At 54.4% G+C, this 14,411-nt stretch overlaps 1 protein-coding gene across 1 annotated transcript in view; it reads right to left on the bottom strand.

Annotated features, from left to right (window-relative positions):
• Positions 1-14,411, bottom strand: part of FBN3 (fibrillin 3) — a 59,691-nt gene that overhangs the window by 1,034 nt on the left and 44,246 nt on the right. The window contains exons 52-62 of the mRNA XM_033855111.2: positions 14,186-14,308; positions 13,232-13,366; positions 12,947-13,072; positions 11,803-12,009; positions 11,138-11,263; positions 10,457-10,579; positions 10,164-10,280; positions 5,423-5,551; positions 5,215-5,334; positions 3,358-3,592; positions 2,426-2,573 (exon numbers count right to left, since the gene is read on the bottom strand). Coding sequence (XP_033711002.1) covers positions 2,426-2,573; positions 3,358-3,592; positions 5,215-5,334; positions 5,423-5,551; positions 10,164-10,280; positions 10,457-10,579; positions 11,138-11,263; positions 11,803-12,009; positions 12,947-13,072; positions 13,232-13,366; positions 14,186-14,308 — 1,589 coding nt within the window. The remainder of the gene's footprint in view (positions 1-2,425; positions 2,574-3,357; positions 3,593-5,214; positions 5,335-5,422; positions 5,552-10,163; positions 10,281-10,456; positions 10,580-11,137; positions 11,264-11,802; positions 12,010-12,946; positions 13,073-13,231; positions 13,367-14,185; positions 14,309-14,411) is intronic.

The raw sequence follows: 14,411 nt of genomic DNA, 5'->3' as shown, positions 1-14,411 counted from the left end.
ATGCGGTGGGTAGGGGGCCAAGAGGAGAATTTTAGGCAATCTCTAAAATGGAGGAAAACACAGACCACTCCCTGCCCTTGACTCCTGTATAGCCCTCCCCACCCATAAGGCCAATGGTCAGCTTGGGCTATAGTAGAGGATAGAGGTGGAGGCTGGTTCCCAGGTGGAAAGGAAACTTTTTCACAGGTTGACTCCAGACCCCTTGTTTCAACTGAGGGGCCTTAGTTCAATCCCTGCCAACCTGGTGGAGGAAATGGAGAATTTTCCCTCAGATACCCAGACTGGGAGGCAGTCAGATGGCATCTGGCCCCAAAGCACCCAAGGTCACTCAAAGGTGGTCTGGGGTGGCTGGAATCATGACCAAGGGCCTTGCAGCACGAGCCAGCCCCAGACACAGCGAGAGAAACACAAGACGCTGCTGGGCCATACAAAGGAGCTGCCCAGTAGCTATCCAGTTCCTGGAGGCTGGCTGCACTTCCTGCATCTGCGCTCTCTGAGACCCCCCCCTGTGTGCAGATGACAAACCCCTCTTTATCTGAGCTCCTCAGAATGCTTCCTGATCCTGGCAGCTGGACAGGGCCCTGAATAAGCCAGCAAACCTCAAAGGCAGGCTGACGGGGGCTGGGTGATGTATCCAATCCCACAGGAGATTATCTGTGCTTTCTTCTCCTTTGCTCTGGGCAGAGCTGTTTGTTCTGCCTAATTTACATGCTGATGGAGTGTTTTGCTGTTGCAGGAAAGTGAAAACTATTCGTTCCCCAGCCCTTCACCAGGACTGTTGCTCAGACATGTGCTCTTACTGACACCTGCTGGCAATCCGTGGGTATTGCAGGCAAAGCCACAGGACCCTGCCTGCCTTTGCCCAGATCTGCTTGTGTCCATGCCAGGAGCCCTGACAACCTCTCCACTCACTCTTACTGAGTAGCAAGGGCTGGTGACACAGTGGCAAACCTGACAGACACTGGGCCCTATACCTGTGATGCTTACAAAAATAACGGTAACAATGGGAATAATATGTACACACTCTTTTTCCCAGAAAGGGGAAACAACTAGAAGGAAAAGGAAAGCAAAGGAACATTCATATTTAGATAATCTAATATTGAGAGCCCCTCAGACCCAGCATTCCTTTCCCACTTCTGCCTTCATTTTTTCCCCATAGTATTTATCGTGTATCATATTTATCATGTGTTACAAAATATGATGTGTTTTACATATTTCTTATCTGTCTCTCTATTAGAATATCAGTCCTATGGGGACAGGGACTTTTTTTTTATTGTGTGTTTTATGTGTTGTTCACTGTTGCTCCATTTTCTTGTTTGTTTGCTATGAATCCAGCACAGAGTAGGTGTTCAGTAAAATCTATGGAGTGAAGGAGTTTGGTTCCAGATGTGGGTAATGGCTTCTGTGCTCAGTGATTTTTTTTTTTCTTGAAATAACAGAAAGTAATGACCTCAGAAGGTGGTGGCTGCAGAGGGGCCCGGGATGACTGCCATCCTGCTCTGCCAGGTTTTAGTTCTGTAACTTGGGCATGTGACCTAACCTCTCTGAGCGTCAGATTCCCCATCTGTAAAATGAGGATGATAGTGGTACCTACACCTCCCAGGGCTGTTGTAAACATTGAGAGGTTGTGAATGAATGCAGAATGCTTGGAGCAGCACGTGTACCCAGCAGGTGCTTAATAAATGGTTAGCTTTCATATTCTTTGGGGCATAGTGGCAAGACCAGGCAGCAGTGGCCGCAAGGACTTTTCAGCTGTAGGACAAGCAAACTGAATTTGTGACAAAACTGCCCTCCCTGCACAACCTGGTGGGGTCAGGGTCATAGCTGGAGTGGCCCCAGGGGACAGAGGGACTAAACCACAGGGCTGCTCTGCTGTTCTTGAGAGCATGGCAGGTGGGGTGGGGGAGAGACAAGGAGGGCTCAGGAGGCCTGAGCATAGCTCCAGGAGCATTGTGGGTGCAGGAAAGAGGTGCAGAGGGTCTGAAGAAAGGGGATGATGGAAGCGGTTAAGCTAGCTGCTCTGAGCGCTATTGGTGCTAAATCCAGAGGGGCTCTGAGGGAGGGCTCTGCCAGCCAGGAGGTGACAGGCGACAAGTTCCAGGGTGCAGGCAGGGTTGGGGGGCCCAAGGCATTTTTCTTGCATTGAAGCTCCATGGAAGGGATCCACGGGAAGCATCACACCCAGGGCCTGTGTGGGAGGTGCTTGACTTCTCATCTGGAGCAAGGTGGGGTGCTTGGGGGCCTGTGTCCCCCAGAGAGCCCCCAAGGGGAATCCTCAGGCTGAGGAACTACACGAAGACCCAGAAAGGCACCATGACTTAGGGGACAAGCTGTGACCTGGAGCCTGGTCCTCTTACCCATGGCCGGTTCCCTGGCTGTCCCTGCCACTCACTGTGCCCCATGCCCAGTGCATTCCCCATGGCACCTGATAGTCCCCACGGGGGCTGCGCCGTGGCCGGTCACGAGGGGGCTGGCTGTTGATCTTGCATTCATAGCAGGCTTCAGGTGAGAGCAGCTCCTCATCTGGGGCATCCTGAGGTCCAGGGCTGAAGCCCAGGCCAGAGACACAGTGCCTGAGCCAGGACAGGGGTGGGAAAGTGTTCAGGGCAGGCTGATGGGACCTCTCCTACCATCCTCCCACCCCCTACAGTCCATTTGGAGCCACTCTGCCCGTGGGGGCAACTACGAGTGTACCAAGGTGCCAGTGCGGATTTGCATGTGCCTACATGTGTGTGTGTGCATCCCTTGGCTTTCCTGGGTGTAGGTGTGAACCTGCGTGCGTGCAGGGGTGTAGGATATACCTGAGTGTACCCAGGGGCGTATGCGTGTATGAGCCTGCGTGCACCCTGGATGCTGACGTGTGCTTGCACGCATGTGCACATTGGGATATATGAATGAGGGTGCCCGGGCATGCTGGCACAGGTGTGAGCCTCACACACACTCACATGTATTACAGGGAGGCGTGCATCCTGCACTAAGCACACACAGGACAATTACTCCACGTGGGGTGTGAGCTTGTGTCTGCACAGGTACAGCTGCCACGGGGCCTCTGCACCCATTTCTCTTTTTTGTTTTGTTTTTGTTTTTGTTGGTTTCTGTTTTGGTCATGCAGTGTGTGTAGCATGTGGGATCTTAGTTCCCCAACCAGGATCAAACCCACGGCCCCTGCAGTGGGCGCGCAGAGTCTTAACCACTGGACCACCGGGGAAGTCCCCTGCATCCATTTCTCCATGCACACGTATGTACGTGAACGTGTGCACAGGCCCGTGTGTGTGTGTGTGTGTGTGTGTGTGTGTGTGCGCGTGCGCGCACTCCCAGGGTTCGGGTGTCTGTGTCCACCCCGCTCAAGCCCCTCACCCTTGCCCAGCCCGGAAGTAGCCTCGGGGGCAGCCGCACAGGAAGCCACCGGGGGTGTTGGCACAGCTGTAGCTACAGGGGCCGCCCCGCCCCGCACACTCATCCACGTCCTGGCAGCCCCCGAGGGCCTGGTTGAAGTCAAAGCCGGAGGGGCAGACGCAGCGGAAGCCGCCCAGCATGTTGCGGCAGGAGGCGCTGCCGCAGGCCGCGGGTGACAGGACACACTCGTTCTTGTCTGTAGAGGGGGAGGGGCAGGGGCCAGCCTTCGCATCTCCAGATCCCTCCACATGCATCCCTCCCGTGCCCACGTGGCAACTCTGGTTCCCCCTTCAGAGCCCAAGGCCAACGTCAAAACCTCCATCAAGCTCCCGGTGAGCCTCTGGACTAGGTCTGCTGTCCCCTACACTCCTTTATCCGCCCCCCAGCACCCCCCGCCATCCTGTAATTCTCCTTTAAAGCATTTCTCAAAACTTCCCAGGAATGTTAAACGGTGGGATGGTCTAGAACAAGGTTTCCCCACCTCGGCACTATTCTCGTTAGGGGCCGTTTCATTCTCTGTGATGGCGGCCGTTCTGCACACTGCAGGGTGTTGAGAAGCATCCCTGGTGTCCACCCACTAAATCCCAGTGCCCAGTTGTGACCATCAAAAATATCTCCAAGAGGGCTTCCCTGGTGGCGCAGTGGTTGAGAGTCCGCCTGCCGATGCAGGGGACACGGATTCGTGCCCCGGTCCGGGAAGATCCCACATGCCGCGGAGCGGCTGGGCCCGTGAGCCATGGCCGCTGAGCCTGCGCGTCCGGAGCCTGTGCTCCGCAACGGGAGAGGCCCGCGTACCACAAAAAAAAAGAAAAAAGAAAAAAAACTATCTCCAAGACACTTCAAAATGGTGCCCAGTTGAGAACCACTGGCCTAATTAACCCCTGTCTCCCCTGGAAGACTGGACAATGGGAGGGCAGGGATGGAGTCTGATCTCAGCTCACTTCCGTATCCATGGGTCCTGGGCAAACCGTCGCAGAAGGAATGAATGAGTAACTAATGTGGAGCAGGCTGAGAAAGAGGGCTTGGCAGCAGAGGCAATGGTCTGCGGGGTCCCCAGGGGACAAATACTGAGGGACAGAGGAAAAGACGGAGAACTTAGCTGAGGACCCACCAGGAGGGGCAGGAGGATGAGCTGGAGAGAAGGCAGTGCCGAGGCAGTGGGAGGGAGGGGAAAGCCGAGTCACAGAGGCTGTGGGTGGAGAGTCCAGGAGGGGCAGGCAGTGGTGCCCAGAGCAGAGGACGTGGAAGGCGAAATCTGAGGAAAGGTGATGGAGAGGATGCAGGAGAGTGGTCCCTACATGGGTACAGAGTGAAAGCCCGACTGCAGAGGAGGAACAAAGAGAGGTGGTGAGGACGAGGCTGTCATTGGGAGGCCCCGGAGCAGCAAACAGAAGGGTGCAGTGGGCAAGGTCGGAGGGAAGGCAGAAGGCTAGTTCCCCAAACCAAGGGTGTCTGCAACAGCTATGACAAAAGATGCAGCATGCATGCACCCACTTCCGTTGCCACATCCATGGCAGACGTCACTAATCAATCCCAGCACTCCTTTCCCAGTGATCACAGATACTATCTCAGAATCTCCACTGAGCCCTCCAGACCATCACTCCCTAAGAAACGGCCACCACTTTGCCAGGCTGACTCTGCAGACCCTTAACTCCCCAGCCTGCCCAGCAGCAGGGAACTAACTACCTTCCAGACCAAGCCATCGGCCTTGAGGTACTTGTGCTTATCACAACATCCTGCCATGGGGGTGGTTCCCAGTTGCCCACTTTGGACAGATTCTGGTGGGGGGTCGGCTTCCTCCCAGCCCCCACTACTCACCCACACACTGGCCCCACTGGGAGTGTGGGGTGAAGCCCTGGGGGCAGCCACAGCGGTAACCCCCCAGCTCGTTCTGGCAGCCGTGCTGGCAGCGATGAGGCCTGTCACATTCATCCACATCTGTGAGATGTCGAGGGGAGAGAAGGCTTGCCAGGCAGCCCTCAGGACCACCCCCAAGGCCTAGACCCCACCCAAAGCCCGGTTCTACCTTTGCAGCCGTGGCCTGAGCTGTCCAGGGTGAAGCCTTGATAGCACTCACAGCTGAAGCTTCCTGGGGCATTGTGGCAGTGTCCACGGGTGCCACACGGGCCAGGCTGGGCCAAGCACTCGTCATTGTCTGCAGAGGACATAGAACGGGCAGGGCCACCTGCTGGTTAGGGGGTTCATGTCAGGCACCACGATACCAGGCCTACCACCTGATCAACTGTTCCAGGCAAATCTTTTACATACACACACACACACACACACACACACACACACACACACACACACACACACATTTTTTGGCTGCACCATGCAGCTTGTGGGATCTTAGTTCCCAGACCAGGGATCGAACACACAGCCCCGGCATTGGAAGTGCGGAGTCTCAACCACTGGACAGCCAGGGAAGTCCCCCAGGCAAATCTTAAACTCTCTGGGCCTCAGTTTCCCTCTCTGTGAAAGGAGATCCATAACGGTTCCCACTTCACAGAACTGTCACAAACACTTAAGAGCACGCACATATAGGACTTTGAATCTCATCTCTACCACCTCAGTGCTGTGTGACGTAGGGCAACCGACTTACCCTCTCTGTGCCTCAGTTTTGTCAGCTGTAGCATGGAGATGATAATATCTACCTCATTGTGTTTTGTGAGCATTAAATTAACCTAATCACATGAAGCACTGGGACAGTGCTCAACCTAAGAGTAAAAGATTAACAAAACCCCTTGTCCTTCTCTGTGGGAAAATGACCCGGGGTAACTGTTGCACTCTGTCCTCATGGAAACCTGACAATTGTGGGATGTCAGCCAGAGTTATGGATTGAATGTGTGTGTCCCCCCCTGCCCCACCCCCAATGCCACCACTGCCAAATTCCCAAAACCCTAACCCCCAGAGTGATGGTATGAGGAGGCGAGACCTTTGGGAGGTGATTAGGGTTAGAAGAGGTCATGAGGGTGGGGCCCTCCTGATGGGATTGGTGCCCTTATAAGAAGAGACATCAAAGAGCTTTACTCTTGTTCTCTCCCTACCACATGAGGACACAGGAGGAAGGTGGCCGTATGCAAGCCAGGAAGAGGCCCTCATCAGAACCTGACCCTGTTAGCATGTTAATCTTGGACCTAGAGCCTCCAGACTGTGAGCAATGTCTGTTTTGTAAGCCACCCAGTCTATGATATTTTGTCATGGCAGCCTGAGCTAAGACAGGCCTGGTTATCAGGCAACATTGCTATGGTGGTCATGGTCCACGGTGGTAAATTGCATTGGGATTGGGGTCATGGAGAATGAACCCTACATTTCTAGGGGGAACCCTAATTTAGGCTTCCTTGACTATGGAGATTTTTTTTTAAGTTTTAAAATTTTATTTTATTGAAGTATAGTTGATTTACGATGTTGTGTTAGTTTCTGGTGTACAAAAGTGATTCAGTTATACATAAATATATTCTTTTCCATTATGGTTTATTGAGTGATATTGAATATATCAATACTTCACTACGCTATACAGTAGGACCTTGTTGTTTATCCATTCTACATATAATAGTTTGTATCTGCTAGTCCCAAACTCCCACTCCATCCCTCCCCTCCCCCTTGGCAACCACAGGTCTGTTCTCTATGTCTGTGAGTTCATTTCTGTTTTGTAAATAAGTTCATTTGTGTTCTATTTTAGAGTCCACATATAAGTGATATCATATGGTATTTGTCTTTGTCTGACTTACTTCACTTAGTATGGTAATCTCTTGGTCCATCCATGTTGCTGCAAATAGCATTATTTCATACTTTTTTATGACTGAGTAGTATTCCACTGTATATATACCACATCTTCTTCTTCTTTTATTTTTTTTATGGTATGCGGGCCTCTCACCGTTGTGGCCTTTCCCGTTGTGGAGCACAGGCTCCGGACGCGCAGGCTCAGCGGCCATGGCTCACGGGCCCAGCCGCTCCGCGGCATGTGGGATCCTCCCGGACCGGGGCACGAACCCGCGTCCCCTGCATCGGCAGGCGGACTCTCAACCACTGCGCCACCAGGGAAGCCCACATCTTCTTTATTGAGTATGGAGATCCTTGACACCAGGCACAGCCCTGTGGGAACCTGGAATCTCTCTTGGGTACAAGAGGCATTGGGACATGGGGCTTCTAAGCCCCTGTGTGCACACGCATACAGCTGCACACACACAAATGCCATAGTAAGTGTGCTCACCTTAAGAAGGAGGGAAAATAACTTGACTGTACAGAAAAAGGAGAAATGCCAGTCATTTCGTGGCTAGGAATGCTCACTCCTCCCACAGATATGCACACGGCTCACTCCTTCACCTCCTTCAAATCTTTCCCCTTTCAGTGAGGCTTGCCATTTTTCCTGCAGCCCACCTAGCAATTCCACTTCTGGGTGTATTTATCCAAAGAAAATGAAAACACTAACTTGAAAAGGTACCTGCACCCCTATGTTCACTGCAGCATTATTCAGAATAGCCAAGACCTGGGAACAATCTAAGTACCCAAACATGGATGAATAAAGAAAATGTGTTATATACGTACAATGGAATATTATTCAGCTATAAAAAAGAAGGCGATCCTGCCACTTGTGATAACATGGTTGGACCTTGTGGGTATTTTGCTAAGAGGAAATCAGTCAGACAGAGAAAGACAAATGCCGTGTGATCCCACTTATATGTGGAATCTAAAAACAAAACAAGAAAGCCAAGCTCACGGATACAGAGAACAGACTTGTGGTTGCCAGAGGAGGGTCTGGGAGGTGATTGCAAGGGAAGAAGGTGGTCAAAGGTACAAACTTCCAGTTATAAAATAAATAAGTCATGGGATGTAATGTACAGCATGGTGACTTGAGGGCTGTATAATACTGCATTGAGGGCTTCCTGCATTGAGGGCTTCCCTGGTGGCGCAGTGGTTAAGAATCCGCCTGCCAATGCAGGGGACACTGGGTTCGAGCCCTGGTCTGGGAAGACCCCACATGCCACGGAGCAACTAAGCCCGTGCACCACAACCACTGAGCCTGAGCTCTAGAGCCCAGGAGCCACAACTACTGAGCCCGCATGCCACAACTACTGAAGCTGGCGCGCCTAGAGCCTGTGCTCCACAAAAGAGAAGCCACCACAGTGAGAAGCCCGTGCACCGCAACAACGAGTAGCCCCCGCTCGCTGCAACTAGAGAAAGCCTGTGCACAGCAATGAAGACCCAACGCAGCCATAAATAAATAAATAAATAATACTGCATTGAATGAGATAATGCCATTTGCAGCAATATGGATGGACCTAGAGATTATCATACTAAGCAAAGTAAGTCAGAGCATGACAGATATTATATGATATCACTTATATGTGGAATCTAAAAAGATGATACAAATGAACTTATTTACAAAACAGAAACAGACTCACAGACTTAGAAAACTAATTTATGGTTACCAAAGGGGAAAGGTGAGGGGGAGGGATGAATTAGGAGTTTGGGATTAACATATACACACACAAAAATAGATAATCAACGAAGACCTACTGTATAGCACAGGGAACTCCACTCAATATTCTGTAATAACCCTATATGGGAAAATAATCTGAAAAAGAATAAGTATGTGTCTATGTATTACTGATTCACTTTGCTGTACACCTGAAACTAACACAACATTGTAAATCAACTATACCCCAATATAAAATAAAAATTAAATTAAAAAATCTGTTAAGGAAAAAAAAATAATACTGTACTGTATGTTTCAAAGTTGCTAAGAGAGTATATATTAAGAGTTCTCATCACAAGAAAAAAATTTTGTAACTATGTGATGATGGATGTTAACTAGACTTACTGCGGTGATCACTTCGCAATATACATAAATATCGAGTCATTATGTTGTACACCTAAAACTAATATAATGTTACACGTCAATTATATCTCACTTAAAAAATAGAATTATATTGTAGCCCTCCTGATTGCCTTCCCCTGCTTTCTACTTTTTCTTTCTTTCATGTCCCACATCACCTTCTAACACGCTACAGTGGTAATCTGTTATGTTTGTTTCTAGTCATTCCCTGGCAGAAGGGATGGTTCATGAGGCAGCAAGCTTGACCCTTGTGTTCAATTGCTGTGCCCTCAGGGTCTAGAACAGGACGAGGCAAACTGCTTCCGTAAAGGGCCAGGTAGGAAATATTTTTTACTCTGTTGCAATTACTTGGCTCTGCTGTTGTAGCAAATGCAGCCACAGACAATACGTAAATGAATGGGCATGGCTGTGTGCCAATAAAACTTTATTGACAAAAGCAAGCAGGGGGCCGGGCTTGACGTGGGGGCTGGAGTCTGCTGAGCTCTGGTCTAGAGCACTGCCTGGTAGGTGTTGGCTGAGTGGATTCGTGGGAGCCTGAAAGAAGCCACCCGTGTCTAGGTTCAGCCCTTGGGGGAGGTCTGGTTCTCCCAGGTCACAAGACACTAAGAAGTGACAGTTGGATTGCGTGACCCCCTTGGCTTTTGGGGGCACCCTGGGGAGGCCCTCTGCAGAGAGACTCGGCAGGTCAAGGGTGAGGGTAGGTGTCCTGGGCCAAGGTCAGAGAGACTCCTGAGGGTGGTCTCCCAGGTCCCTAAGGCAAGGAAGGAGACTGACGTCCCAGTTGCCACCAGGACGTAAGCAGCGACAGAGCAAGGGCTTTGTTCTAATCACCCCTGTGTCCCTGATGTCTGGCACACACTGTGCATTTGCCACTTATTTGGTGAAGGCTGGGGCCAAGCACCAGCTGCGAGGGCCGAAGGGGACTCACCAAAGCAGGCCTGGTGGCGCTGGGTGAAGCCAGGGGGACAGCGGCAGGTGAAGGCACCGATGGTGTTGACGCAGAAGAACTGGCAGTTGTGCTGCCTGGAGGAGCACTCATCCACGTCTGCAGCACACAGGGTCCCAGCGGGCTCAGGGCAGGGCCCGCCGGGACTTGGGGCTTCCCAGGGGAGACACCCTGGAGACGGCACCCGACCCCATGCAGTGGGAGGGTGTGAGATGCCCCTGTGGGGGACAGGGACAGAGCCCCATGGTGCATAGGTGGGGAGAGAGGGACGTCACCTCTGCAGATCCTGCCATTCTCCTCCAGCAGGTAGCCTCGGGGGCAGGCGCACAGGAAGCTGCCCTTGGTGTTTTTGCAGAGGAAGGGACATGGCGTGGGGACCTGGCTGCACTCGTCCACATCTAGAGGGGACGCAGCACTCAGGAGGGTCAGTCAGACATTCCTGGGGGCTCAGGGGCTGGGGTCCCCACCCCCACCCTGCTGAGGCCTCCTTCCCGGACCCCAGCTATTCAGAATCTGTGGGCTTACACAAGGAACTGTTTTTTTGTTTGTTTGTCTGTTTTCTGTAAAAAGCCAGAGAGTAAATATATTTGGCTTGGCGGACCAGACAGTCTCAATCCCAGCCACTCAACCCTGCCTCTGTAGCAGGAAAACAGCCACAGAGGGTAAGGAAACAAATAGGCGTGGCCGTGTGCCAATAAAACTTTATTAACAAAAATAAGCGGAGGGCTGGACTCAGCCCTTGGGCAGGAATTTGCCGACCCTGACTTAGATGAACACCTGCTGCACAACGTGACTGAAAAACTTAGGATGCACCAGATAACAGGAGGAAAGTGGTCCACATGGGCTGGGGGTGGAGGGAAGAAACAAGGATGCTTTGCCTCTGGTCTCGGTTTTCTCACGGGGGTGTGTGCCAGGCGCTGCACGGAGAGGCTCACGGGGTGGGGCAGGGGGCTCACCCACGCAGGCTGTGGCAGTGGTGTCAGGCGCGTACCCAGACCGGCAGTGGCAGCGGAAGGAGCCAAGGTTATTGATGCACTCGCCATGGGGGCACAGGTGAGCGAGCACGCGGCACTCATCCACGTCTGAGGACAAGCAGGGCTCAGCTGGGGCCGTCCCCCCTGGGTCACCAGGGCATGCCGCCTCCCCTGGGCCCACCAGCCCTCTCCCGGGAGGCAAGGCTAGCCTCTGCTTCCCCTCCCGGCACCCCAGAGCTGGCGGCCTGGCCCCTGTGGACCCCACCCTGAGGCGAATGAAACTCCTTCCGCTGGACGCTGAGAATCCCCGTGGTGGGGACACACCCACACCACAGCCTCATCAGCGACACCTTCTCAGGGCACCCCGTCCACATACATGGAAGCAGAGATGGACGCACAAGCATTGCACACCAGTCATGCGCTCACTAATGAGCCTGCATACACAGAACAAAGGACACACGCACACACGCTGGCTCACACACCTGCTCCCCTATCCCACCCAAGTTCACGCACACACGCAGAGCGACCAACAGGCTCTGGTTCACGCTGGTCCACACACCTGCCAGCACAGAGATGCACACACTGGCTCACGTACTCTAACACCGGCTGGAGCACAGACACACAACCATGAACAGATCGCCACCCACCTCGGCCGTCGGCGGTGTAGCCCGAGCCGTGGGGGCACAGCTCCTTGTGGGCGGCAGTGCTGGGCAGGGGACAGAGCTCGCAGTGGGGGCCCCAGCCGCGGCCACCCCCGCAACAGCACTCGGCCCTGGTGACCGCCTCGCCGCCACTGGACTGAGCCTGGCACGTGGCCTGCAGCACCTCGGAGAAGCAGGGCCCTTGCCGGGTGTCTGGAAAGAACGGGTGGGGATGGTGGGTGGAAGGAACGAGCTGTCTGGGTGCCCCTTCCCTGTGGCGTCCAGCGGTGTTGAGAGTCTACACGTGGGCTCCCAGCATCTCCGGCGCATCTGTGCCCGTGCACGGGGTGGCATCTTGCAAGCTGTGACTGCTCAGTGCTGTTAAATGCCCTCTCGGGGCTGGGGCTGGGCTGTGGCGGAAGCTGCAGACCCCAAACCGGAGAGGTACCCCTGGGCTGCAGAGGATGGCTTCCTGAGGTCAGAGGGCAGCATCCCTCTGGCCGCAGAGAGAACAAGGGACAACGTGGAGGCAAAAGGTGGTGGCGTCCAGGAGAGACAGTAGGGACAGAGCGAGGGGTAACATCCAGGGAAGTGGAGAGGAGGACATTGGGTTACTCCAGGAGGCTGGCTTGGGGGTCTGGGTGGGAGGTAGGGCATCGCTGAGACGAGGCTTGGGGAGCAAAGATGCTGAGCTGAACCTGGGGTGCATGGGGGATGGGGGTGTCCAGGAGACAGCTGGATACACACGCTTGATCTGAAGCTGCGGGGTGGAGACTGTGCTCGGGGTCGGGGGAGAGTAAAAAGGGAGAAGAGCGGCAAGGACTGTGGGGACAGGGACAGACAAGTCTCCGGGACAGACGGTACCACTGGGTCGCCCTCCAGGTTTAGCTCTTAGGAAGTGGTGAACCTGGGGAGGGCCGGTTCCTGGGTGTGATGATGGACAGGGCAGGGGGGAGATGCTCTAATCTTCCAGGGGGTTTGACTGAGGGGACAAAGGGAAGCTGGGGGTGTGCGGTGGACACGTGTGTCCGGATTGGCTCAGTGACCCCCTCGGTGGCCCTGGCCCCGTCCCCGCCTTGGGGAGCTCCCGGGTGGCGGTGCCACATGCTGGGTGGCTATGTCCCCCGTACCTGGGTCTGGCCACACTCACCGTGGCACTCAGTGAAGTCAGGGCTGGGCTGGAAGCCCTCGTCACAATCACAGCGGAAGCTGCCTGCGGTGTTGACGCAGCGGCCATTGGCACACAGGCTGGGCTGGGCATCGCATTCATCGTCATCTGAGGCGGGAGGGATGCGGCAGGCCGGGGGGGAGGCCAGAGTCCCTCGAGCTGGCCTCCACCTCCAGGGTCAAAGTCTGCCCCCCCACACCCTCTGGCTTTGAACTCTCCCATCCGTCGGGGGCAGGGAGACCCTGCATGCCTGAAGCCCTCCTGTACCTGTGCAGCCCTCCCCAGAGCCCAGCTGGGGCCGCATGCCCGGGGGGCAGATGCAGGTGAAGGTGCCGATGAGGTTCTTGCACGTCATGCCCCGGGTGTGGCAGTCCTGCTTGCCGTCTGCACACTCGTCCACATCTGCGGGCAACCCCAGACCAATGGCGGTGAAGACCAGACACACCATGGACCAGCTCCGGGATGTGAGGACCTGGACCCCACCCCCCAGTGGCCTCGGTGGGCCAGAGTGAGGTCCTTGAAGCACTGCCAGGCGCCCGTTCCTCCCCCGACCGTCCCAGACCTCCTGGGAAGCCAAGGGGGGCGGTCACAACTGCCCCCAGCACCCCCATTCCTTGCTTACATCAGGGTCTGTGAATCTGTCTGGCCTGCACTGTGGTCCCTGGAACACTGACTCTGAAATAGCCCTTGAGGGACCAAGTCACAGGCCAGGGTTTCTACCCTCGACACTGGACATTTGGGACTAGAAAATTCTTTGTGGTGGGAGCCTCTTCTGCACACCGTAGGATATTGAATAGCACCCTTGGCCACTCGATGCCTGTAGCACCCACCCACCCACCCAACTGTGACAATAAAAAATGTCTCCAGACATTGCCACATGTCCCTGGGTCAGGGGCACAATTGCTGTCCCCACTGTGCTGGCCCACTCAGAGCATGTCCAGCCGCAACTGGAGACGCCTCGAAAGCCACACTCACTGTTCTGTTAGATCGGGGAGCCAAGGAGATGCGAGCACCCCCTTTCATAACTATAAAAGCAGAACCACTGCTCACAAAAGAGCACCCATTGCACCCTCACTCGCCTCAGCTCTCCCCTCACTTTATCACTTATCGCTCATTCCCACCCTTGGAGGCAGAGGTCTTATGTCTCCATTTTCTCTCGGGACCGAGGCACGGGGAGCCCCAGGGCCCTACCCATAGCCCGCCTGCCCATACGGGTCCTACCTCGGCACATGGCCCCATCCTCTCGCAGGGCATAGCCAGACGGGCAGGTACACACATAGGAACCCTCAGTGTTGTGGCAGCGGAAGGCGCAGAGCAGGGGATTCAGGGAGCACTCGTCAATGTCTGGGGAGGTCAGTGGAGGTGCCGGCTGGGTGGGGTCTGCCTGCAGGACCCCCTGTCCCTCTCTCAGGCCAGCCCCCCTCACCCCTATCACACAGCCCAGGTC

This window comes from Tursiops truncatus, chromosome 3 (assembly GCF_011762595.2).
Source record: "Tursiops truncatus isolate mTurTru1 chromosome 3, mTurTru1.mat.Y, whole genome shotgun sequence".
Classification (NCBI taxonomy): Eukaryota; Metazoa; Chordata; class Mammalia; order Artiodactyla; family Delphinidae; genus Tursiops; species Tursiops truncatus.
Note: the sequence above shows the minus strand (reverse complement) of the source record. Positions and strands in the feature narration are given on the sequence as shown.